The sequence below is a fragment of the Odocoileus virginianus genome, chromosome 6 (genome assembly GCF_023699985.2).
Source record: "Odocoileus virginianus isolate 20LAN1187 ecotype Illinois chromosome 6, Ovbor_1.2, whole genome shotgun sequence".
Taxonomy (NCBI): Eukaryota; Metazoa; Chordata; class Mammalia; order Artiodactyla; family Cervidae; genus Odocoileus; species Odocoileus virginianus.
The window spans coordinates 15266848-15294745 of NC_069679.1; the positions used below are offsets into that span (position 1 = coordinate 15266848).

General features: G+C 44.6%; 1 gene segment (V, D, J or C); it reads right to left on the bottom strand.

Annotated features, from left to right (window-relative positions):
* Window positions 1-883: 883 nt before the first annotated feature.
* On the bottom strand, window positions 884-27898 carry LOC110137108 (T cell receptor alpha chain constant-like). The segment is given in 5 exon segments: window positions 884-1448; window positions 2109-2216; window positions 3521-3565; window positions 5571-5840; window positions 27634-27898. Coding segments are annotated over 4 exon segments (672 nt in total).

Sequence of the window (27898 nt, forward strand, 5' to 3'; positions counted from 1 at the left end):
GCTGTGTGGTCAGAGACACACAGGTGAACTGTAGATGTACTTGGGGCTAGAACCGCCTCGCACTCCTCCACCAGGAATCGGTAAGCACTGGGCTCCAGTCTTGAGAGTGGTAATTGTAAGGTGGATGGCTGAGTAGTGTCTGAGGGGTGCTCCCTTTCCTAAGCACCCCAGGAAAGGTGCTAAGGTAGCAGAAGGCTCAGGAGAATCCCAGGGGACCCCATCTCCTGTCTTCTAGGTGAGGGCCTGAGACACCTATTCTCCTTGGCCAAGATGCCTGTTCTCTCCCTGGGCTTGAGAGGCGAGAGCTCATCTCTGCTTTCCTTGTTCTCACACCCAGGGTGATGGGAGCAGAACGTCTGGCTAGGGTCACCCTCTTCTCCCCGCTTCCCGCACTCCTAGACTGACACGCCAAGGGGCTGAGCCACTGGTGGGCACCGGGGGCAGTGGAGTGGTAGGTGGTCCCCAGCCATGAACTTGTAGAGCAATGCACAGTTTAACTGGGAATCCAGTCTGAAAGGAAAGGCAAAGGAAGTGTTTCTTCAGGGCAAGAGACAGTGGGTGGCCTTTTGGGGACACTTGCTGTGTGGTCCCTGTCTGCCAGATTTCAGCTAAAGGTCATTACCACCCATGTACATGGGCCTCCTGCTATGCCCAGTGGAAGAGCAGGGGCCCAGGCTTTTAAGTGGGTTTGCCTGGCCCCAGCACAGCCTTCTCAGTGGAATTCTTTAGAGGTTTTTCCAGGAAGAGGTGGACTTAAGCAGCTTGTTGAGTTAGACCTGCCGAATGTCCTCATGGATGGATGGCTTAGTTTCTTTCTGCCCAGCTAGTGATTCACAGCAAGCTGAAAATGACCCGGACCAAACTCAGTCAAACAGGAGCACAGTCTCTTCCAAATCGCTTTTATTGAAGCCTTGGCAGCAGAATATACAATGTGGCTCAAATACACAGCAGAGCAGGGCCTAGATCATGAAAAGATAATTTTTCCCCACATCTTGGGAAAAAGGGTGATATATACTTTTTTATAAACACTATGTAAAAAATATAAACACCACACAACATTCTCTGGGAGCTAGAGCCCAAGAGAACCCACTGGGGATCCACCATCCAGTGGGACATCAGCGGCAGCCTCTGGGGGGTGGGGGTGGGGAGGGAGTGTCCCTACAGCCAGGAGAGGCTGCAGCAGCCCCCCAACTTTGCCAAGAATGCCAGGCAGTGACAAGCAGCAGTGAGGAACAGAGTGGGTGGCAGCTGTGCTGGGCAGCTTGTCAGCATCTTGATCGCCAGTATCTGGAGGATTCAGTTGGTGGTATGGCCAGCCAGGCCAGAGAGGAGGAGGGAGCCTTCTCATCCACAGGGGCAGAGAGTGCGCCTCTCTGCTTGGAGAGGGAGAGGAAGGGCGACGAGGAGCAAGGGGCGAGGGAGCATGGGGCTCTCAGGCTGTTGGTGACCTGGGATGAGGAAGAACAGGGTCAGGCTGCATAGTGATGAGACCCAGGACAGTTAGGGATGTGATGAGGATGCTTCTGTTTGTAGAGTTCTAGGGGCAGATGGACCCAGAGTTCTTTTTGATGAGATGCTCTTGTCAGTGGGATGACCTGGGACACTGGGGGAAAGGGTCTGGAGATTCTAGTCAGAATTAGGGTGGATAACAAATACAATACTGCCTCACCACATTGGGGCCAGAGGACCTGAGGAAAGGAATGGGGGGGGGGCCCTAAGATTTGCAATGAATTGGGGTACAATAGAAGGCGTAGGTATGAATGAGTCTGGGTCCTAAGTGTCTCCTAACTTCCACTCATTAACTGTGTGGCCTTGATGTTCCTTGGCTTCAGTTTCTTCATTCCCAAAATGAGGATAATAACAACTGTTCTTCATACTTTGTAGGTGAGATGTGGCTCAAAGGAGTTGACCAATGTCACCTGAGGAGTGTATTGTGTTTCTTAAGTGTTTTGGGCCATTGCTATTAACAAGAGGAACCACTAACAGGAAAGGAGGAGTCTGGTGGGTCCAGACTTAGGACCTAAAAGCAGGAGCCTGGGGGAAGTTCCTTTTCAGAGCCTGGGGACCTGCGCCTGGGGCCCCACCACCTGGCTGAGATGTCAGCTCACCTCAACTGGACCAGAGCCGCAGCGTCATGAGCAGGTTAAACCCGACCACCTTCAGGAGGAGGATGCGGAACCCGATCACTGACAGGTTCTGGGAGTTTAGGTTCATATCTGCAAAAACAAGGAGCCACAGCAGTCATGGCGCAGGTCTGCACAGCCCCCGTGACACCGAAAGCAGGGTGGGGAGTATGGTGGGCTTCAGTGCCTCCATCTGCCTCTCCCTTTGAGCTTTGGTGCACATCCCCTCATAAACATATCTGTAACATCCCTCTAGGGTCAACAGGGGCTTCCCAGGTGGCACTGTGGTAAAGACTCTGTCTGCTAATGCAGGAGACATGAGAGATGCGGGTTTGATCACTGGGTTGGGAAGATCTCCTGGAGTAAGATATGGCAATCCATTCCAGTATTCTTGCCTGGAAAATTCCATGGACAGAAAAGCCTGGTGGGCTACAGTCCATGCGATTGCAAAGAGTCGGATACAACTTAGTGACTGAGCGTGCATGCACCAGGGTCAGCAGCATTTCATTTCCAAAGGGAAACACCAACAGCCTTACTCTCAGTTTTAGGGCTGAGCCTCTCAGTGGGTGGGGGGTGGTGGATGCTCAGAACTTGGCACACGCAACACCCTGGGTCTGGGCCCCTTAGTGAGAATCTAGTGGCAGAACCACAAGAGGGATGAAAGTGAAAGTGAAAGTCACTCAGTTGTGTCCGACTTTTTGCGACCCCATGGACTATGCAGACCATGGAATTCTCCAGACCAGAATACTGGAGTGGGTAGCCTATTCCTTCTTCAGTGGATCTTCCCGACCCAGGGATCGAACCAAGGTCTCCCGCATTGCAGGGGCCATAAGGCAAGCCCTAGAAGGATGACTCAGTACAAATGACTCAAATGGAAATGAGCGTGGGCCCAGAGTAGGTGGTGAGGAGTGGTGGGGATCTTTGAGAGCCAAGGTCACCGCCCACATGAGTTCTTCTGCTCTTCTTGAAAGAAGGCAAAACCCCCAGGCTATGGAGGGAGAACATCCTTGGGAAGACCGGGTTAGTCTAGGGCTTTATGTGAGCTGGTCAGAGATTTCCCAGCTGGGCCACCCAGAAGCTCTCTTGATCTCTGTGGACAGTGGAGGAATCCACTGAAAGGAATATAGAGGCCTGGGAGTGAGTCATTGGTCTAGAGGAACTAGACGTATCCTTGAAGTTCTTAGAATGGAAAAGAAAATTAGAGACGGTGAGAGGAATCTAGGGATTCAAGAATGTCCCCAGGCAGCTTTGAACGGGGCTTGAACTGCTGTTCTTGTTCCTTAGAACTTCATTCCTAGATCCACATGTTCCTTCACACTGCCTCTATCCCGTCTGGGTGATTGTGGGTTCATCGTCTCCCCAGACCTGTGTGAAGCCAGGACGGATCCCTCGCTTACCTGTTTCAAAGCTTTTCTCTACCAGCTTGGCATTACAGGCGATTCCTAAAAGGAGAAATAAAGACATTTTTCTTAGAGTCCTGAGCATTCTGACTTCCCACCCCAGAAGTGGGGCTGGTGAATGTTTCCAGCTTTTCCATGCCTCCTCGTGGAGAGATCTGGAAGGAACTTGTCCCGTATGAGCACCTGTTGGGGCCACCACTGACCGTCGAAGGACCAGCACCCTGGCTTCTAGGCACCATTTTATTTACTTAATACTGGTTGTGCTAAGTGCATGTTACATGACACAAGGAGCCATCAGACTCCACCCTTGGGTGAGTTCCAGTCTGGAGTCTGATAGAGGAAGTAAGACAGACACCGTGAGAAGTGCCATAAGGGGTATAGATGCTTTCATCTGTTCCACAAGGTTTTGACCCCCGCACTGCAAATCTGTTTGCTTGTATTTTCTGACTCAGTAAATGGCATTATCATTGACCTAGCTGCTCAGAAAGAAAATCCAGCCACCTTCCTCAGTTCCCATTTTCCTTTTCGACCCTGCATGGTTCTAGCTTTGAATCCCAAATAGTGTTGAGCTTTTAACTCCCCTGTCACAGGGACTTCCCTGATGGTCCAGTGACCAAGACTCTGTGCTCCCAATGCAGGAGGCCTGGGCCTGGTTGGGGAGCTAGATCCCACAAGCTGCAACTAAGAGTTTGAATGTCCTAATTAAGGCCCAGTGCCTTAGTTAAATAAATAAAAAACAAAATATCAAATAAATAACTCCCCTGCTACAACCCCATCCTGGCCTCCATCCTCTCTCTGCTGCATGAGCTTCTTTTCTGTATCCACTCTCAGCTCCTACAATCCATTTTCCACTCTAGTTAGAGTGACTGGAAAAAAAAAATTGTTTATTTATTTTGGCTGTGCCAGATGTTCCTTGGTTGCAGTAAGCAGGAGTTACTCTCTAGTTTTGGTGCCAAGGCTTCTCACTGCGGTGGCTTCCTGTTGCGGAGCACAGGCTTTAATAGTTGCAACACACGGCCTCAGTAGTTTTGGCTCCTGGGCTCTAGAGCACAGGCTCAGTACTTGTGGCACATGGGGCTTAGTTGCTCCATGGCATGTGGGACTTCCCAAACAGGGATGGAACCTGTATCCCCTGCACTGGCAGACAGATTCTTTACCACTGACCCACTGGGGAAGCCCCCAGGATGATTTTCTTTCTTTTTTTTTTTTTAAAGTAAATTGAGTGTCATTTGCCTGATAATAGGCAATCAATAGCTCCTCACTACCCAGTGTCTCCCTCTCATGACTGGCAAAGCTCTGTGATCTGGTTCTGGCCTATCTCTTCCACCTCATCTCCTCCTGCCCTTGGCCTTTCTCACTGTGCTCCTGACTCTATAAGGTCCTTTCTCTTCTTATGGCTGGTATCTCCTTAGCCTTGAAATCTCAGCTCAGATAGCATTTCCCTAGAGGGCCCTTCTCTGACTTTTGTCCCTAGAGTGGCTATTTCCCCAACTCCAAGTTAAAGCAACTATGATAATCTGGAGTTCTTTAGATTTCTGCTTGTTGATGGTTGGTCTCCCCCAACTGGAATGGGGCTTACTCAGAGCAGACCCCTCATCGGATGCATTTCTTCCTCCATGGCAGCACTGGGCATGTTGTACAGGCACAATCAGCAATTGCTGAGTGAATGAGTGAATGAGGTCAGGAGCTGGGAAGCCCTTGGCCGAGAGCGAGGAGTAAAAGGAGGGGTCTGGGAGAAGCACACTGGAGCCTGGAGGGCAGTGAGGGGCTGAGCAGAGGCAGGGGGTGGGGCTCAGAGAGGGTGAGCTTCAGGGCCCTGGAGCTCTCAGATTCTTCCCCCTCTGCTATTTGTCCAGGACGTTCTGTGACCTGCCTGGATGGGGCTCCCTGATGCTCAGGAATGAGAAGGGAGGGGTCTTTGCTGACAGTTGATGAGGTTGAGACCACCAATCAGAGCAGCTTTTGGATGTCACACACCTGAGCCCTGGGCACAAATGGGCCTGTCGATGGAGGAGACAACTTAGAGCCGAACCCAGGCTGCACTCACCGTCGCTGGGGGCTACGAGAATGTCCTTGCTGAAGGTGTCTTCGCATCCAGCATCGCTGGTGTTTCCCCAGGTCACTATCCCGTTGCTCTTGGATCCCAGGATCTCCATGTTGAGTGCGGTGCTATTTGTCTTGTGCATCATGTTCCACTTGCTCCCCGTGATTTGTGTCAGCTGGACTTCAGAGTCAAAATCGGTGAACAGGCAGACAGAAGTGTCGCTGGACTTGGGGCTTCTCAGCTGGTACACAGTGGGGTTGGGGTCCTTGATTTCTGTGGACCAAAAGGACCCAGGTTAGGAGATGGTTGTTTTCCTCCTTGCTCCAACCAAGGCCTGAATCCAGATGCCAATGATGGGCAAGAATGGGGCTCTATGGGGCTGGCAAGTCACATTCTCAGGTTTGAGGTGGGAAAGAACATCCTAGAAACCATCTGCTCACAACAGATGGGACTCAGGGACAGGCGCAAACTACTGGTCCTGGCCAAGAGGCCAGGCTCTCAGTGAACACATTCTGCCAGGCCCTGCCTACCGTTCAAGGAAACTAGCAGTGCAGGGCTACTTAAGGATGCTGCCCATCTTTCTACTTAATAGGAACTTTTTCAAAGGCTCAGAAGGCCTAGGAAGCAACAACATAGTTCTGGCAGGACAAAGCAAGCAGAGAAAAGAGACCCAGCAAAGCAAGCCATATGTCTTAGAGTCTAGGGTGGTCTCCCTGTCTTGGGCTGGTGTTGACAGGAGTGTGATGTTTGTAATAGGCTGGCATGAACTTGGAAGATGGGCCACATCACCAGGAGATCTCTCTCACTGATAAAAGCTTTAGGCTCTAAATCAGAACCCTTGTGTCTAAGCCCCGGCTCTCTCATTTACTAGCTACAAGGCTTTGAGCAATTCACACCAGCTCCTTGAGTCTCAGGAATTTCATCTGTCAAGTGGGGATATTGCCTCATTCTTTTTCCTGACCAGGCTCTTCTGAGAAGCCATGAGAGTTTCTCCATGTAAAGTTATACTTAATAAACTGAAATAATTTAGTAATTGCAGCTCTTGATACTACCAGGAGATTGCCATGATAACTGCGCTACCCAGTAATACAGTTTCTACTCTTCCGTCCAGGGAAAGCAAGGAGCAGCTGGAGGCTTTTCTTTAGTGCTGAGAATGACTCCTCAGTATTTTCATGGGATTCTGTGTTTTTAAAGCAACCCTCAGGGTTTATTCTTTCAGACCTCCTGCCTTTGGAGGAGGAAGCAGAGGTTTATTAGGAGTATTAACACGTTGGGGCCACCCAGCAAGTTTACAGCAGGGCTGGGATGGCAGCTTCCGGGGCCGTGGTTCTCTGCTCCCCTAGCTTCTCACCACACAGGCAAAATCTTGCAGACCAGTGATACATGACGCCCCCCGTGTGCTGAGCCAGTCAGGGTGGCCTTGGAAATGCAGATATCCATCTGGATGAAAACCAGGGGAATCAGCCCTTGGCATGGCCTTGGGATGCTGAATCAAGGCAGAGCTGCCTATGGGTGGGGTTGTCTATGGTCACATGTGAGCAACTCCCAAAGCTCTGGCTTCAAAGGATTCTGCCTGCTCCCCTCCAATCTCCATGTGCCCGAGAGGACGACATCACTGTGGGTTAAAGATTTATGGCAGAAATCTTTTACTGGGAGGGGAGAGACCGGAAGCCATTAGCTAATACCACACCCCAGTGGATGTGTCAGTCATTAGTGGGAGTCATGGGTGGGACCAGAGAGGGTGATGTGGAAGGGTGTGGAGGTGCTGAGAGAATGTGGCCTCAAGAAAGCTGTTGCCAGACACAGGTTGACTTCAGAGGGAGAAACGGGTTGTTATGGGGGCCGGATACCTGACTTTGAGTCCTGGTTAAACTCACTCAGATCCTAGAGCCAGCGGCTGTCAGCCTGGAGAGGGTCTAGACCACGCTGTCTAGTGTGATAGTCTTTAGCTACACTAACCAACATCAAGCAAACTCCGGGAGATAGAGAAGGACAGGGAAGCTTGGTGTGCAGCAGTCCATGGGGTCACAAAGTGTCAGATACAACTGAGCTACTGAACAACAACAACAAACATCAAGTAAAATTAAAAATTCAATTAGCAATTAAACCTTCATTCTGAGACCCCAGTAGCCACATGTGGCTGATGCCTACAGTGTAGGACAGTGCAGGTTGACAGAATATTTCCATTGTCACAGAAAAGTCTATCAGATGGCATTGGTCTGGAGGGTGCAATGCCACAGACCACGAGGAAAGGCTGCAGGGGCTGAGAGTGAGACTTAAAGCCAGCTGAGGTCCATGGAGGGTGATACCAGGGCAGGCTTATTGTTGCTCAACTTTGCTAGTGAGAGATCAAAATGAAAGAGCGGTTAGTGAAGTCAGAGAATTGAGGTGATTTTTAGCCTCTCTCAATTCTCGTTTTTACCACTTGATACCCTTGGGCTTTCCCCATGTGCATTTTTGCTGTTGTTTCTCCTGTCCGGCTTCCTTACCCCTGGTTTCCTTCTTACTCACCCTTTCCTGCTCCCCTGACCTCAGTCTTTTCTTTGAGCTCATCATCTAAATGACCTCTCTAAAACATGGAGCTGATCGAGTCACTTTCTGTTCAAAATACTCCAGAGACTCCTATCACCTATAGGATAATGTCCACACTTCGTGGCACAGCATTTAGTGGTTGCCACGATTTGGAGCACTTGAATTTCCTCTCTCAAGTCCTGTATATACCCTGTATGAACACAGCTGGACAAAACTCTTTACCCTGGCTCCCTGGAATATAAGCTCTGTGACAACTAGGACCTGTCCCTAGATCCCTGCTGTGTCCCTCGTCTTTGCCATATACTAGGTGCTCAAGAAATAATTGTGGGATAAATAAACAGCCTAGTGACCATCAGATATGGAAAATTTCTACTAATTAGACTTTTTGGTCAAAAAACCTGGATATTTATCCCGAAACTTGGCTTTTTAAAGCCCTCTTTTAGGGACTTACGTGGCGGTCCAGTGGCTAAGAATGAGCTCCCAGTACAGGAAGTCCAGGTTCGATCCCTGATCAGGGAGCTAGATCTCACATGGTACAACTAAGAGTTCTCACGGTACAGCTAAAGATACTGCGTGCCACAACCAAGACTTGGTGCAGTCAAATAAGTAAATAAATACTAAAGAAGAAGTCCTTAAAAAGTAAAGCCCCCTTTTACTTTTATCCCCAGGTGCCTCAATGCAACAGTTTTGTCTGAAAACAAAGAATGAGTCATTATTAATTTGGAGGTCTTTAGGGGTCCATCTTCCAGAGCCCTGAGAGAGAAACATCCTGTTCCACTGTAGTAAGATAAATGCCTATTGCCACTGATGACATCTCAGAAGGTAGGCTTAGCAAGACTGGATCAACTTTTCAGTGTGGAAGTCCAGCTATTTCTAGATCCTCACCATTCATTTTAATTCAGAATTAACCACAGAAGCACATGTTCCAAGGCTCTAGTGCCTAAGATCCCCAGGGCACAGCAATGATGGAAAGCTCCCTTACCACCAAATCTGTGTTTGGAAGTTGGGCACCAGGAACCCTAAATGTGAGTGAGCAGTACTGACTTTGAGTTTGAGTCCCACTGAGGCCCTCGTGAGCATCAGGAAGCAGTGAACCCTCACAGACATACCTGGAGTAATGGAAACTCTGGTTCCCTTCCCAAACTGCATCTGGGAGGCAACACCTCCATCTCACTCTCACTGTCTTCATTACAAAAAGCCTTAGGTTTCCCCTCCTCTGACGGATGGGCTCTTACAGGCCATTGAGCAACAAAGTAGGGTGGTCTAGGCCATGAGCTGTTCATAGGAAGAGCTGGCCTCTTTTGCATTCACCTCTGGTCTGCATTTCTGAATTGTTTCCCTGTTTCCCAGTGGCTGGCCTTGGCCCTAATGGTCTTGTCTGTATTATCCTGAAGGCTCTAGCATTCCTTTTCTCCATTGTCTCTGAAGACATCTTTGGCTTTCTCTCCATCTAACTTCATTATCAGAGTGTTTACTTGGCCAAAATGCACATGCCTTGCTCATTCCTGAGATCATGCCCTCTTTCTTGGTGTTTCTTATGCCTGGAAGTCCCCTCATCTCCTTACTTTGCCCAAATAGATCTTAATTTATACTTTAGCCTCAACAAATTCTTTCTACTTCATAAAACCTTTTCCATGTAGGCCAACTTTTCATCCAGGACCCCATTTCTTTGAATCTCTACCGTACCTGTTAACATCATCAGCTGAATATCTCGGTCCCACTGACTAGTTTTTATACTGTTTGGAGACAGTTCAGACATCTATCTTAGATATGCATACTCAGTCTCACATTTTATAGAGTGATGGCCACACAGAAGGCATTTAAAGTTATCTGTTGAATGATTAAAGTCAAATTTTAATGTGTTTGACCTAGAGAAACACGGATTTTCAAGATCGATAGTGTTGCCTTTTCCATTCACAGAGGCCTCTGTAAGACAGTTATAACACTCACAGTTAGCCTTGCCATAGTAATAAGATCCCCAGGGAAAAGGTTACTGACACTGGTCCATGGGGTTGCAAATGGTGCCACCTGGAATGACTCACCAGATATTATGGACACTTGGGTTCCTTTCCCAAATGTGAGTTTACTGGTCACTCCTCCTGTATTCACACTGCTGGGGATACCATTACAGAAACTCACTGGCCCTGTCTCCTACTTCAGTGAGAAACACTGGTCTCTCAGAGGGGACAGAAGATCACACTCTTTAGAGTTAGACCTTCTGCTCTTCTGTGTTGAGTCTGTCTCTTAATCCTTTTCTTCCTGCCCCATCCTGCTGTAGTGCTCTGGATTGGAGGTTCTGATTTCCATAAACACAGAATTCAGTAGACAACACCCCCTGCTCAGGACAACAGTGTCTTGGATCCTCTCGTGAAAGGTCCAGGACTCCTTGCCCATCATCTGACTCATGATTTTTCAGGTTCTGGCCCAAGGGTGTTTGCTGAGCATTGAGAGCAGGATGGGAGGATGTTTTGGGATGGGCGGAGAGAACCTTTTGGGATTCAACAAAAGAAAGCACCTGCACTCAACTAGGCATCTCAGACAAAGAAGAATTAGCTGTCAATGTCCACCTTTGCCCCACATTACTTACTTGGTTGGACACTCAGGCTGGTCCCTGCTCCAAAGTTTAACTTAAAAGTGCCGTATCTCCACCGAGAGTAAGGTCTTTGCAATAACCGTCCTGACATTAACCTGCTGGAACCTACCAGGCTCTGAGGGTACCATCTGAGAAGGGACCCTGGCTTTTGTTTCTTAGGTTTCCTATTTCCCATGGAAATTGTTCCCCTTTCCCATTACAATAATGAAGCTTTAGAATAACAAAGCCTTCATGATGATGATGATAATTATCATTAATATTATTTAGAAAAGCTGTCATTTATTGATTACTTGCTATATGCCAAGCATTATCTCATATTATGATGTGCTAATTTTTATTTTTCTGTTGAGAAAGTGAAGACTTAATTAGCTGGAGAGGACAAATCCAGACTCCCCCCAAGGTCTGCTAGCCTCCTAAGCTATGCTGTGAACCCCACACCTTGTCGTATTTGCCATTCACATAGGGGTCTGGGTCATTTTTACCCTGGGAGCAGTTCAAAATTCTACTCAATCTCAGAGAGAAAGATTCTGTGAGCAGCTATCCCCACACTATGCTCATTAGTCCATCCAGGGAATTTAGCTACCTGCTGCAATAAAAGAGAATTTGTGTTTGCCATTAACTCATCTCTTTCCCCCAAGAGCATTTAGCTAATTTCCTGAATGCTCAGATTATCTGGTGCTGATATGATCCGTTTCGCTTGAAAGCACCAAGTATCTGCAACACTTTTTATGTTTCTGTAAATTGTTCTGCTCAGATTTTCATTTACCCAGCTGGCTCTTGGCACTGCTATCTTTAACATGAGAAATGGGAACATTTCAAGTTACCAGAGAGTTTGTAGAAATGAAAACGAGTGTTCCACATATCCTCGAGTTTGCCATAAATTATTGCCGGTTTTCTCGCAGACAAATGGTCAATCACTTTGCCTTGGTCATTCACACCGTCATACTCACGGGAGTGTATGGTCAGCCTGGTCCCGGTGCCAAAGGTCAGCTTGTTGTAGCCGCCAGACGACACACACCAGGAGGATGCTTTACAAGAACTCTGGCCCCTGGCCGGGTTAGCAACCACTCCTGAGTCTATTTCACAGGTTCCTTCAACATTCCTCTTTCTCTAGCACAAGAGAAAAGTCCGGCTCACCAAGTCCTAATTCCTGAGCTTTCTGTGTAACAACCTCACACACCTTTCTCTCCCAGCCAGCCTTGAGTAGATCAGGCTCTTTCTGGAGGTTGGATGCCCATTCTAGATTCCACACTGAAAGTGAGGAAAGAAAACTGAAAGAGTCTGGAGAAAAACCAGAGATTAATTGGGAAATGAATCTTGAGGGAAAATGCACAGCACTGGCAATAGATGGAAAACCTTGAGTACAACTTAATCATGGAAGGGAGGCCTATGAGAGCGCTATTAGAAAGTGGTTCCATTACTTCTTGAGGGCAGACACAGACTAATATTGCCATAGGAACAGTCCCATGAAGTGCACAAGGAGGACTGCTTAATTGTGAAGGTTGAGAATCAGGAGTGAGTTGCAGATGGGGCCCAAGAATCTAGTTCTCTGGAAAGTTCTAAGGTTAGGGTTAACGTTCATATGGAGACAAAAAAAAAATCTCCAGTTTGACAGTGGTTTAGACAAGTCCATTTCAGTGAGAATTTCACAGAACTCTAGTCCTAAATTTCTCTGCAAAAAAGATTCTAAGCTCAAAGAAGTTTGGAAAATGCTGTATACTCCATTTTCAGTCCTGAAGCCTGACAATGCATATTAGCATTTTAAAGGTTCTGAGAGGTCTTACAACAAAGAAATTTAGAGCTTCTTAAACTTATTTGATCCAATAATGTTTTTTTCTTAAAACATCCATTAAACTCTGTGGAACATGTACAGGTTTAGATATACATTCCCCGGAAGTCCCTTTTCTAGTTCAAAGAATTTAAAATTCTTCCTAAATTTCAGCCTAATTTTATCCTTAAGCTTTCATGTTCTGAGTCTGTTTGTTCTCCTATCAACTCCTACGGACACAATTAGGGGTCTCATTGATGCTGATTATTTCTTTCTAATCATTATAAAACAGCTTCATTCTATTCGGGCAATTGCTGAACAATAGTCAGCTATGTAGCAAATTTTCTTGGCGCTGTCAGGAATGGCTCGAGGGCAGATATGAATGCAGTCATCATGCAAGACCACATCACCCCAACACTTTGTAGGGTTTACCTACTGGGAACAATGGCAACTTGAAAGCCTTGCCCAAATGTGAATTTATTGGTTTTCTTTCCACACACCTTCCTACACACCTTAGAGCTGTGTGCTTCAAAGGAGATTCTGGTCCTAATGGAGAAAATTCTCTGTCTTGGGTGGTGTCTCAAGTAGAGTCATATACTTCAAGTATTTATCACTAGACCACTTTCCTTTTTGCTACCATAGGATTTTCTACTTGTGCTACTTCCCTAGCAGGGTAGTGCAATTCTTATACCTCTGAACTCTGGTTCTTTAGAAATATGACGGGGTTTCAGGCTTTCTAAAGGCAACCTGAACTGACCCAGGGCAGGGAAGAGGCTTTGGTGAGTGCATAAATAAACGGACAAATATGGAGGAAGTTTTCCCTCGAGAAATGGGCTCTCACCCATCCATGCACATTCAGATGGATTCTGTAATCTCTTGGTTTTGAAATTTAGCAACTCTGTTGGAGAATACTTGCTACTGTCTAAACCAAAAGGTTCTAAACAGTTACCACCTCTGCACTGAAGTCTTCCCCATCTCTCTAGCTAAAGGCATTTTTCAATGATCATTTGTTTGGTGATGCCTATGTGTCAGGTGTGGTGCTGGGGTGTGGAGGTGTAAGGATGAAAGAGAGAGGGTCTCAACCTCACGGAGCTTATGGTGCAGTGCAGGATGGATGAAAGTACCAAGCAGCTAGGATAGGAGGTCAGGATGCCTTCCTTTCTGCTATTCCATCGCAACTTGTGTGTACTTCCACTGCAGTGTGGTGACACTGTCTTTAGCTGTCTATTTGTATGGATGTCTAGCCATTGGGAGATACTGGATGACAGAGACTCTGCCTTTTCCTTTCTTCCTTCTCTCTCTTCTATCCTTCCCTTCCTCCCTCCTTCCTTCTATAGTGCTTAGAATGTATTGGGCTGGCCAAAAATTTTGTTCAGGTTTTTCTGTAAGATCTTTATGGAAAAACCCGAATGAGCCTTTTGTGTGTGCTCAGTTGCTCAGTTGTGTCCAACCCGTTTTTGACCCCATGGACGGTAGCCCGCCAGGCTCCTCTGACCACGGGATTTTCCAGGCAAGAATACTGGAGCAGGTTGCCATTTTCTACTCCAAGGGATCTTTCTAACCCAGGGATAGAACCCATGTCTCTTACGTCTCCTGCATTGAAAGAGCCTTTTGGTCACCCCAATAATAGTTATTTGGTAAATATTTGTTGAATGAAAGCCCTCTCAATATTTTAATTCATTTTAAATGCAATTCTGCTATCTTCTTTTATTAAGACTGTTTCATTTATCTTTTAAGTACTGTATGGGTCCATTTTCTAAACTCAGTATTGTTTTTATTGCATTATTTAGGCCTTAAGTCCTTCCCATGTCTCTTGACTAGACATGGAGCTTTGTGAGAATGTATCCCATGCCCATGGTCTTTGGGAAATTTAACTTATCACCTTTCATGAAAATTAAATGGTAACAAAAATAATCTTTTTGGCATAATCGGTCATGATTTCTTTTCCAATAAAGGTCTTTTGTCTCAAAGGAATCTAGAAATAGCAAAAGAGTCTACCTCTGTAATGATGAAAAGGCCAGGCCCCACTGGCAATGACTATGTTTAGAAAATAAACCACTGTTGAGCTTGTGGCTGGGAATTCAAATTTCAAAACATTCAAACCTCATGGAGAAGCATGAGAAATTAGTTCGGGAAGTGCAGACTCAACATCCAAGAAAGCAGAGTAGGGACTTTCTGCGCTTTTGGCTGGAGTCTAAGGTTGGGCACTTACTTGGATGCACTTGGAGTCTTGTTCCACTCCCAAAAGTGAGTGTTCTGCTGCCTGTGTCCACACCCTGCTACAATGCAGTACAAATACTGCTCTCTGCCACCCAGGGTGGCTGCCCTTGCCCCCTCCTTCCCCCATACAGCCTTCACTCTTGGGAACAGAGCTTTTAAACAGCCTGTTCCAAGGTTTGGATGATAAATTTCTTTCTGTGTTACTTTATGCCCAATAACGAGTCTCCCTAGGTTTCTACTCCTCTCTCTGCCATGCCTGCATTCTGCCAACCCAGTTCAATGACTTTACTCATCTCTTCAGAAATGATGAGTCCTGGGACCAAGGCTGCCATGGTTACCATGGCAACAAGGCTTGGGTCGGGCAAACCAAGGACCAGACCAGTAGCCTTTGAGGTCTGTGATCTTCCTTCACAGAATACAGGAGGGACAGTGGTAGCAGTGTAGTGGCATGGTTAATAGTAAGGCCCTGGAGTCAAATAGATTAGAGTTAAATTCTAGCTCTGTCATTCCTAGCTGTATGATGTTGGGTTGGGCAAGTTATTTGTTTCAAGCCTCTGTTTCTTCATCTGTAAAATGGGCCTAATACTAGCTACCTAGCATTAGGATGGGTGTGAGCATTGAATGAGAAATTCTATGAAGGACAGTCACTGGCACATGTAAGACATTCAGTAAATAGTAGGTAATAGTGCAGTGGTTCCCAGCAATGATTTCCACTGAGGGAGGGATGAGGCTTTTTGCGGCCAGAGGAGACCTGTCCCTGTTCCACCGTCCTTTCTAACACTCCAGGGTGCCTCAGCATTCTCACTGGGATGCTCTTGCCTGGGACAAATATCTCATGGATCCAAGACAACATGGTAAGAGATTCTCAGCCACAGAATTGAGGGGTAAGATGGACCCCTTGGCTGCCAAGAAGATAGTTCTGCTTCAGAAACCTAACCAAGAGTGAAGCCTTTTTTCTCAACCTTCAGGGATTTGTCCTCTGCACACACCATGCAAAACCCTTGTCCAGCACAACTTCAACCATTTCATTAGACCTGACACAATGGTAGGTTACTTCCAGACAACAATGGGCTCTCTAACGACGGAGCAGACCAATCATAGACTCCCTCATTATTGCCATATCCTTCCATCATATGTCCTCTGTGTACAGAATATCCCTTGGCCATTTCTATAATACTCACGTGGGTGAACAACAAGCTTGGTCCCTCTTCCAAATATAAGTTCATTGTTTCCTCTTGATACACACAGCAAGGAAAGCCCTTACTAAAACCCATCTCACATGACCTCCCTCTACCTGTTGCCCCAGTGGTTGGGGCAACAATCCAGGGAAACACTAGCCGACATGCCCAGAGTTTCAGGAATCTCCCACAGTTGTCCAGGGCCCCTGAAGCTAGGGGCAGTGATGGGACTGGGAGAGTGTCACACTTGGTTTACTCAGGAGAATGCACATGCTCCTGTCAGTGGAGAAGCGAGGCGGCAACTCCCTTGTAGCAGCAGCTCCACCAGCACAGCCTGCTTGCCTGGGGCCACTGCAGAGTCTGACTCTGTTACTCTTTCGTCAAACACAAGTGCTTCCAGAGTGGAGGCAAAGGGGGTTAGATTGTCAGTGCAGATGCTGAGAGAAAGCAACAAGGGGCACACAAAGGTTAGACACAAAGCTTCTTGGAAGTGACCTTCTAAGAATGTTAGGTGTGGCATTGATGGAGGACATGCCCTTCCTACTCCCACGAACGTAAGTTGTCCAGCACCTATGGGGTAGGAACATCAATGGGTGGGGGAGAGGGTCATGTGCCCAGGAGGATCCCAGCTCACTTACTTGGTGTGACCAGCACTCGAGTCCCATTTCCAAAAGTGACTCTGTTTCCATAATCACACTCTGGGTAAGTGCATTACAAAAAGGTCCTGGCTTTGCCCACCCTCTCACAGAGTACACACATACTTCCCAGGAGCTCTAAATGCTGGGAACCCTGGAAGGCTGACCCTAAGGTTTATCCTGGGATGGGTGCTCTGAGTGCTGGAGGGAGATTCCCTAATGGCTGTAGCAGCTTCAGCCCCATTGCTACCCAGCACCTCTATTTTCCTCATCACAGCCATCAACAAACAGCCTCCGGCTACTTCTCCTGCAGGGGGTGGGGGGAAGCAGAGCCTTTACAACACTTGGTGAAAAACTTGTCTCCTACCTCGGCCGGGTGGGTGTGCATGTTTCTGAAGGTACCAGGGCAGCAGAGGGCATTTCCTACCTCAGCTGCCCCGCCTGAGAGGAAGGCACCATCATCTTGGGGATATTTGCAAAAATGTATGTTCCCCTTTGCCAGAAAGAGTGGGAGCAAGAGCATTCTCAGTAAGCCATGCTGGGGCACATGCTAAAAACATGCTTCGGGGAGACTCAGAGTCACCACATCCTCCTTGGGGCTGAGCAAGACTCCTGGTGACTCACGCCTGACTCATTCCTGTTTCTACTGTTTCTATCCTCACCCCAGTCAGGCTGCTTTCTGTTGAGGGTTATTGAGAAAGTCAAGCATCTCAGCAGGTAACAGTCTTAGGTCCTTTTGCAGAAACACAGGGGTGGAATCCTGCTTGCTCTCTGCCAGGGAATGTGGACTGTCCACTGTGTTGTTTCCAGCCAGTAGGGCCCCAGGTCCTGTGCATGACCGCACACAGCATGCTGCTTGGTGCGCCCACATATAAATGAACAGACTTTTAATAGATGAGTGTTTTGTTTTTCTGACAAGACTGGAAGTTTTCGAGAGCAAGAACCACATCTTACACTTCTTTTCTTGGTTTGTTTCTTTTTAAATCACATATGGCCTCTGGCTTGTTGATGATGGTCAGTCATCACCTACTGAGGTGAACTGAGCTTTACTGTGCATAATTATTGGGACAAGAAGGACAGTTTAGGGAGAGGTTAAAAGCTAAGTATACTCTGGGTAAATATGAGCTGCAAAATCTAAGTGCTTAGGCAGGGAAAAGCTAAGGAAGCATTTCTCAGATAGGTAATCAGGAAGCAGCATAGAAACCAAAATATCATGAGGTTAATATGGACCCTCAGTAGACAGGGGGCAAAGGAATGAACAAGTACTTGACTCCAAAGGAAACACAGATGTTTTTCTCCTATTACGTTCACACTGATTTTTCTTAAAGGGTAAAATGAATAACGTGGCAGAAAAGTAAATTCAAAGTTAGCAGCATTGTACTGATTAATAATAACAAAACAGTAGTGGTAATAATAATAATGAGATGACAATAATAATGATTATTATTATCATCATCATCATCATATTATGCTTAGACCAGAGCAAATGCTACATAGGTACATGTAAACTTAATACTCAAAGTGAGGTTACACATTTCTGGAGATCTGACTTACTTGGGTTGATCAAAAGTTGGGTGCCAGTTCCAAACATGATTTTTGATAACCTATGTTCACACTCTGACATAACTCTATACAAAAATGGTACCTCACAACGAGGCCAACTCTATACAAATGGAGCCCTGTAGCTGGGCCATAGCCTGGGATTCCTCAGTCACACACAAGTTAGTTACCAAGTGTGTGTGGTCATCAAAGTAGGAAGAGGTGTGTAATTTTACTATTTAACCTTCACTTCTAAGAACACTGGAAGGTGACAAGAAATAAGTCATAATTCAATAGAAAATCCTGCTCTGTATATAGTAGTTTATATTAAAAAATGCATGAATATTCAGGTTTAATAAGTCATTCATATAATTACAGAGTTTTAGTTCTAGACAGGACCTAGGGTAGCTATGTCCATCCACACTTACTAAGTGTTCACTACATATTTCTACATGAACAGTGCTCATGGACATATAATGCAACTTTACCATTGCCAACCTATCTTATTTAAATAGCAGACAAAACTTTGGGGAAAAAGTCAATGAAAACAGATATCGATATCTTTCAACTATAATAAAAATCAGGTTATTTCATGGAACTTACTTGTTTCAACAAATAACTTTGTTCCTGTCCCAAAGACAAGTTTGAAGCCTCCAGTATTTCCCACAGTGATTTGTGCTGTGACAAAATGGACCACTTCCTTCTCCTTCCATTTTTATACCACAGCTGGGGATTTGGCTCAGGGAGCCTTATTTTGGGGAAGGTATTCAAAGTAAGGGGCACTTTTTCGTTTTTTCTATTTTGGCCATGTGGAACTTCCCCAACCAGGGATCAAACCTGTGCCCCCTGAAGCAGAAGCACAGACTCTTAAGTAAGGAGCTATTTTTTTTTTTTATAGTTTCCCAGTAAAACCCAGTTTTTTTCCCTGCTCATGGACAATCTCATACATCTTTCCTGTTAGAAGTGTTAGTTCTCCAAACAGTAGTCATGGAATATGGCCCAGGGACTAAGATCCCCATGTTTTAGTCCCAGCCCTAGTTCTCACTGAATTTATGATAATGGACAGTTCAATGAACTTCTTTGGATCTTAATTTCCTTATAGGAAAAAAATTCCCTTTCAGAGCTAAAGTTCTATGATCCAGAAGTGCCCAAAGTGCCCTCACCATTGCATATTTCTATAATTCACAAATGAGTGAGGCACTTATAGGTGGATTACCCTGGAGACTGTCTGCCTGGGGAAAATACAACAAATACTGAGAGGAAAGGACAGTCAGTGTTAAGGAAGTGGCTGCTGCCAGCTCTTCTCTTTCCTGTCTCCACTGGGGTAAATGCTCTCAGCAGCCCCCTGTATTACTTATTTCTCATTAAAAGGAGCAGAGAATCCTTTAGATTTGCAGCACCCAAGTCAAGATCTCTCAAGGCTCCATCTCTCAATCATGGCAGTATCTAAGAATAGAAAAGATAAATTCCATATATTTCCTTAGCAATTCTGATTGGCATCCTCCCTTATTTCTAAGTAAGCACTGGTACAGTGTCTGTGAGATAAAGTAGTAGAAAGAGTAAGCCTTTGAGATCAGGCAGGCAGATCCTGGTTTGAATGTAGACCCTTCTACTCACTAACCCTGGGATCTTGGGCAATACTTCTCTGAACCTCAGTTTTCTCTTCTGTAAAATAGAAATACTGTTCCTTGATCCGTAGAGTTGTTTGAAGGTACACAATACTGTATGTCATGCACCTAACATGATATCCACCCATCATAGAAACTGAGATGGTGGTTATGATTTCTATGTTGTTAAATTATTAATCAATAAGGCTTTTTTTAGTGTTAGAGAATTTGTGAAATAGCCCTAAGAGTCAATATCCTTGGGTTGTAGTGATATAAACTCTAGGGTGCTATAGGAGTAAGATCCTAGAACCATAGATTTTGAGTGCTTCATCCATCTCATCTCACACTGGAGGCATCTGAGGCACACATAGGGGCAATGACACAGTTGGGGTGCAATCAAATCTAGAACTCTAGACTGAAACTAGAAACCCTGGCCTCCTTTCTCTGCACTTCACTGACTCTTCTTGAATAATGTTTAGTGCAAAGGGACATAGCCTCTGGAATGAGCTGGGGCATAGGTAAAGTGACCTTGAATAGCCTCCTATGGTGAGTCTCAGAGTCAATGGCAGTGGAGGTAGAAAAATTCTATGAGATTACGGCCATGCAATTTCCTGCTTTTTATCTTTCTTCCTCTTTCTGGCATTTAGCTCAATTTTAGTGCTGAAAACTCTAATACTGGACAGAGCTTTTTGTCCTGTCCATTTTCCTCCTTTTACCTTCACACTGATTCTCCTTAAAGGGTAGGATGAATAACGTGGCAGAAAAGTAAATTCAAAGTTAGCAGCATTGCTATGATTAATAATAACAAAACAGTAGTGGTAATAATAATGATATGACAATAATAATGACTATTATCATCATCATCATCATATTATATTTAGACCAGAGCAAATGCTACATAGATACATGTAAACCCAATACTGGAAGTGAGGTTACACATTTCTGGAGATCTGACTTACTTGGGTTGATTAAAAGTTGGGTGCCAGTTCCAAACACGAATTTCTGATAACCTGTGTTCACACTCTAACATAACTCTATACAAAAATGGTACCCCATGATTGGGCCAACTCTATACACATGGAGCCCTAAAGCAGGGCTTAGAACAGGCTAGACACCACAGGCTAGTCTTTAAGCAGGAAGCCAAGCTATTTCTGGAGAAACCGGGGTTTGTCAGCCTCACATCTTGGGAAAAGTTTTAATAGTTTGCTAAATTTCACCATAAGGAAAGGATGCTCATGCAGTGTTTGAATATTTTCACTAATTTATCTGAGTGCTACAATTCTTAATACTTCAGCACTAGATTGTGGTTAATTATAAATAAGATACAAATGACAAAAATGACATCTCCTTGAGAAACTCCCAGTGACTGTCATTGGAATACATTTTGCATTTACCATAGAATTGCACACTTACTCAGCTTCACTTTTAGGTGGGTGCCTTTCCCAAAGGTGAGTTTGTTTCCTCCTCCCCAATTTCCACAGTGTCTGATGCCTCACAATAAATTTCCTCTATCACTTCACCCCATTTCTTTATTTACCTGATGAGTTAGAAAAAGTTTTAGACTTAATATAGCTATTTGACTTACTCATATGAGAAAAAAACTCTCCACAGCCCAAGCAGAATAAATTCACGGGCTGCTGGTGCCAAGGGGCCAGAGAGGCCATCCAGATATACTCTCCCATTTTTGGATGAGAAAACTGAGGTCCAGAGGCAAGAGATCTGGTCCAGGCTTCACTGCTAGTTGGTAGCAGAGACCAAAACGTGAGTCTGTTTGACTCTCAATCTAGTATTTTCCCCCCTCTACCGCATACTGGTATGTACTGTGTCACTTACTATATTCTCTTCTTCTCTGTGGCCTGGAAACTTCATTTCTCTGGGTATTTGATTTCAATTAAACAAGCACTTTTCAAGCACTTACTTTGTAAAAGGACCATATTAGATACTTCATGGTATATAACAGGAGCCTCTGCTCTTAAGGATCTTTCAGTTTTAATAGGCAGCTCTTCTCACTAATGAAAGAATTCTGTAGCTGTATGTGTCATAGGCTGTCCAGTATTCCACGGCTAGATACAGGATACAGAGGGAAGAGGAAAGGGAGGGGTACCGGGGAGACACCACAGGCTAGTCTTTAAGCAGGAAGCCAAGTTATTTCTGGGGAAACCCAGGTTTGTCTTAATCACCTAGAGTATTAGTCTCTATTCCATCCTGATCTAGTGAATTAGTTCTACTAATTCAACTAATTCTACTAACCCAACTCTTCTGTTGCTTACTTTCCTTTTTCAAAGCCTTCCATGAAGGCTCGACCTTAAATTCATAGGTCAACTGATTAAACAAGGATGATGTCACAAGGGTTAAACACAGAAATTACACGTAGAAGCCTTAAACCAGAGAACGAGAAGAGAAGAGTGGGATTGAGTCAACGTTTACCTGGAAAGACAAGAAGCACAGTGCCCTTTCCAAAAGTAAGTGTGTTGTATCCTGAATTCACACTGTAGCAAACCCTCATACAAAAATAGCCTGTAGTGTTGGGCCCTTCAACCTCTGACCTACTTAGGAAGGGAAAGAAGACCAGTACTAGAATCTATTATGTGCCAAGTGGGTTAACAACTGTCTATATAACCTTGCCTTATTCAGGCCATAACTATGCCATGAACTCTGATACTATTATCCTTATTTTACAAATGAAGAACAGATGATGTGGGGATGGGCACGTGGAACCAGTCCTGCTACACAAGTATCCTTGATGCATGAGACTTTTTAGTGCAGGACAGATACATGTTAGGAGGAGCTATGAGAGAAGGACTGTCCTTTTTGTTTCTAAGAGAATGAGACTGCAGCCATGTTGCAGTTAATCCTCTTGCCAGAACCAGATGTTAGAACGCTAGTATCAGTGATCCCCAAAACTCCAGCTCATCCTCAATCATACAGTCATTTCCTGAGACATGAAAACATGTTCATCAACCTTCCTGCTGTTCCTCTGATACTCTACTCACCAGGCCTGACCTGCAGTCTAGTCCCGCTTCCGAAGGTCCATGTATAGCCTCTGCCCTTCCCACAGTGTTTCTTAGTCAGTCAAAAACACCTGCAAGCCCATACATCTTCTCATACCCAAGACTGAGAGATACAGCCCCTTCATCTTAACTTTCTTTTTACATTCTGCATAACACAGGCCATTCGACTCAAATATGAGCATTTATTGTGCAACACTTAAAATGAAGCCTTTATCTACTCACAGCCCTGGGTCTATCACCACCCAACTTGTGATTTTCAACTCTATTTATCCAGCAGATGTATCTAGCTCTTTTATCTTCATTACACTTATCAAACTTTAAATTCCTGCCATAGTGTCTCTCCCAATTTTAACTTCAGTCAATCTGAAACTTCATGGAATAACATCCAGATCACAGAGTGACTACTTACTGCTCCTACCTCCTTATCTTGCAGACTTAGTGGCTCAGCTGCACCTTGGTTACCTACTTGAGTTCTGTTCTGTCCCCAAAGTCAGGCATGCCTCTGATTAAAGGGCATCCATTCTGGTTCAGGTCTGATTAAAAAAAAAAAAATATATATGTATATCACTTGCCTTCTCTTTATTCTCTGCAAATTTACTGTTTTAGTTGGCCTCATGGGCAATGCCTTGGCTTTCTTTTCTATTAAGAAAGAGCACAACTTGGATGAGACAAAACTATTAGAACATTAAAGGTTGGATGAGGGATCTTTCTAAATATCTTTATTTAAATCTTTCAAAAATGGCCAGAAAGGGCTTATTACATCCCCATTTTGTGCTCCAAATGTTACAATCTGGGAGATGACAACACAAGGAAGGAGAAATGTTTAGGAATTTAGACTTACTTAGGGTGACTTGAAGTGTCGTTCCAGTTCCAAAGGCAAACTTTCGGTCACCCCTAGGATTCACACTGCAATGCAGGCCTTTACTGAATGGCTTCCTTCCTGCCATTCGCATGTGGGTGACCTTTAAGTGTCTGTACTTCAGTAGAGGAGAGAGTGGTTTTCACCAATGTCTATGGCTACAGATCAATGTGAAAATAGCTCTTTTACTAAGAACCTACATATTCTGTATGTAGAATTGTACTAGCCATCCTAACTTTTTCTTTTTGTTCTGAAAACAGTCATAATATTTTACATGTACATAGCATTTGCTAGTTTATAAAAATAATAGTTTCATATCCATTAACTTATTTTATTTTTAAAAAACTTCTGAGGTGAGATGAAGTATTTTCATTTTACAGGTGGTGAAATTTTGGCCCAGATGCACCGATCTAGCCAGGTTTAGAAGGACTAGCAGTATTTAGCCAAACTTTGTTTTTTTCTTTATGATCCACTCTCGGACTGAGCTGTTCCAGTCTGTTATTTTTGGTTCATCGACATGACTACTTTTGCTCCAAGTTAGATCTTTCTAGCCTCTGTGGCATTACTTTAACATTTCTTTCTACATCAGAATGCATTTTAGTCCACATAAACCATTCATTTCTTGATGCTCGGGCCCTACAAATGCTGCAGTAAGTTCAACGGCCACATTAAGCCTCCTACTTTAGTGACATATTGTCTACTTACTGGGTTTTACTGATAATCTTGTCCCACTTGCAAAAATGAATGTGTTATAAATCACAGCACCGTGCTGCCTGACAATAATTCCTGAGCTACCTTGATAATAGATTAGTGTGATTAGCGTGTAGCTGTCCTCCTTCCTGGGAACTCTGGCTGGGATTTCCTCCCTTTTTATTATTGAAATAAAGACTAAGCCATGGAGCTAAGCCTCTGAAAGCTTCTTTTTCAGAGCACAATAGAACTGATGGAGGGGAAAGCCTGAGAAGAGTCCAAGTGATAGTCTCTAGACAACTCTGAAATATTTCCTTCAGAAAGATTTGCAAAATTTCACCAAGTCATCTTGTTTTACCAGCCAAAGGACATCAGATCTGGTACCCATGTTTACTTAGGCATCAACCCCTGTACACAGCTCCTTTTACCAGTGGTTAGTGAATTGCTCCCATCCCTATAGGTAATCTGTCTTTCTTTTATCACTCACTTTAGTTTATTTAAAAAAAAAAATTTGTGAGCATGTGGTGGGTATGGTTGGAGTATTAGACATGGGGGATAGTACACATTTTTTTCATTTTGTTTTAATGTCTTTCATTACCAAACCCCAATACTCCTTGAGTTAAAGAATAAGGAGATAGGGACTTCCCTGGTGGTCCAGTGGCTAAGGCTCTGAACTCCCAAGGTAGGGGGCCATGGTTCGATCCCTGGTCAGGGAACTAAATCCCACATGCTGCAACTAAGAGTTTGCATGCCACTATTAAGTCCTGGAACAGTCATATAAATAAATATTAAAAAAAGAAGATACATAGAAACACATAGGGACACATTTAGAAAAAAAGAATGAAACATTTAGTCCCCTGTACAATGTAAATCTGCAGGATAAGTTCAGGTGTTATGATCAATAATAACCAGGTACTTACTGGGATGCACTGATACTGTGGTTCCTTTTCCAAAGACCAATGCATTTCCTGCCTGGTAGGCACAGTGAAACAAGGCCCTGCAAATACCTTGAGTACCTGCTCACTCACCTAACAAGGCACACTTGTATTCTGTCCTTGCCTTTGGCAAGGAATTCAGTGAACTCTCAGGGTTTGGGAATGCAACAGTAAAGCTCTGTTACTTTGTGAGAAGGAAGGTAGATGTGGTGGGTCCTGCACTCACTTAACAACTCTTCACCCACCACCTCCATGTGTGAGGCCCAGGGCTAGATGCTAGGATACAGCTGAAAGCCGCTGGGACACTGTCCCTGTCCCCATGGCGCTTACAGTCTAGGAGGAGGCACACAGAAACCAATCCATAGATAATACAATGTTAAGTGATGAAAATGCAGGAACATATCAGGCTGGATAATGGGATGGAGAACCAGGCGTTGTCTGTGTTTGGTGGATTGTTGGATGGATTAGGCAGGAAAGCTCTCTCTGAGAAGGTGATGTCTGAAGTGAGATCCAAGCATGAAGAATGAATTGTCACCTCCATTTACAGATCAGCAATTTGAGGGCCTGAAAGATCAAAACCTGGTTCCAAATCACACAGTGTCAAGGATGGGCATGGATGCCTAGATCATGTCTTCTCTCTGTTGAATACTAGATACAGTTCCACCTCATAAATTCCTGCTTAGGAAAGATAAAATGAGACTAAGGTTCTTCCAAAGTGACTTTGGGACATTACAGGAATTGGGAACTGTGGCAATGGTTGTTGAGGGCATTAAGGTTGTAAGAGGAGGCCCACTGGAAGAGAAGATATTAGCCTCTCAGAGTGTTTCTCAGATGACTTCTCTGATGGAGCTGGCCACTGAGATGGGGAGACTTCTGCCATTCTAGTTCTCTATTAAACTGTTAAACAATGCAAACCATCACAAACCATTACAAACAAAATAAGCTCTTACAGTTAGGATGGGGAGGACATGGGAAGAACTCTGTTCTCCACTAACTCTGAATAAACTGAAAACATTTGGCAGTCCCCTTAGATATACAAAAAAGCCTGTTACATGTCTCCATAACAAATAGAATTCAAAATTCAATACTTACTAAGATTCACCTTTAACATGGTCCCACTTCCAAAAACCAGCTTCTGGCCACTTGAAAACCCCACAGTGATCTATTTCACCACAAAAACCAAAGTGAGCTTCATTTACAAGTACAGAAATTCTCCCAGGTTCTCTCGCTTGGTTGACACCTAGTTCAACACTAAACACATATTTAGGTAAACTCAAGAAAAGTCTTAAAGTCATACATTCTTCGGCATGATACGAAACCTCTGAAACCATTTCCAAGAAGCTCACCACCTCACTCATTTCTCTCCCAAGTGATCTCAGGTCTTGATGGTCTCCAGGGACAGTCTCAGTCACTAATTCTCATGTTCTGGTTTCTCATGGCTCGGAAGGTTCACCTTATATCCATGTTCAACCCTTTCTCTGCCATAGCCAAGATCCATGAAGCGTTTTGATTTCCAAGTTTATCCTCAAATGGAATTTTTCATAAAATCTGACTCTCAAAAAATTCATGAATCATCTGACTGCCCTTACTTTTCAAAGAGATTTCACATACATTATCTCACTTGATTCTTACAAAATCCTTTGAGCTAGGCAGAGCTAGAATCATAATCTGCATGTCATAGATGAACTGAGGCTTACAGGGCTTCCCATGGGCATGTGGCTGGTGAGTGGCTGAGCCAGATCCACTGCCTTTTGGCCCCGCGTTGAATGCCTTAATGATTTATTTGTACATGTTCGTGTATTGATCATATCACCATGGCTTTCAAGTATCTCTCCCTTCTTTTTTCTCTTCCCTAATGAAAAAGGCAGTATCATCAACAACAAAAACAATATCCATTTCCTCCCTTAGAAAAAACCAAAACAAAACAGAACCTCTCTAAATAAACCTCCAGCTCGACTTTTTCAGAGTAATGTCCTTTTAATCCTCACATGCTTTCTGTGAGCCTGTAGATAAGAGTTATGAATATTTCAGTTGCATTAATTGGGAAAAATGAGGGCCAGAGGAGATATATCAGAGTGATGGTTATAGAGGGTGAAGCCTGGTACAGATAGCAATATATTGCACCTTAGAGCATGTGGGTGCTAGCCCTGCTATTATGTACACGTTCAAATCCTTTAACCACTCTGAATCGAGAGAATCATTGCTTTCCTCTTTCTTCTACGTTGTGGGACAAAGCTGTGAAGAAATAAGGAAAAGGCCTTAACTATTTTCCTTTTCTTAAGAAGACAGATCCTAGAAAATACCAATACAGTGCTATTTTTCTCCATACTGAATTTGTGCATCCCTATATGCTTATGTATAAGAACAACACTACACAATTTTAAGACAAGTTTGAGACAGATTAATGTGGGCCCACACAGCACACTCAATCTAAAATTGATGACTAGATTCCTGCTTCAATGTTGGAAACAGAATTGTGGCTCAAGTATCGGTACTCACTCAGTTTGACTATCACCCTGGTTCCTCCTCCAAAGATTAGCTTGCTCCTTGCAGAGGTGGTCACACAGTGATTTGAGGCCCAGCAAAAACCACAGGGACCAAAGAAATCACACTCTTTAGATGCCTGACCCCTGTCCTGTGGCTGGGGCAAAGTGGAGGGCTTGTGATGGTTAGGGTAATCCTGGCTCCCAGGACTGTGCCCACTTTGTAGAGCTGAAATGCTTATCTGTGGCACATATTTGGGTCTCATTCTTTCATATATTAA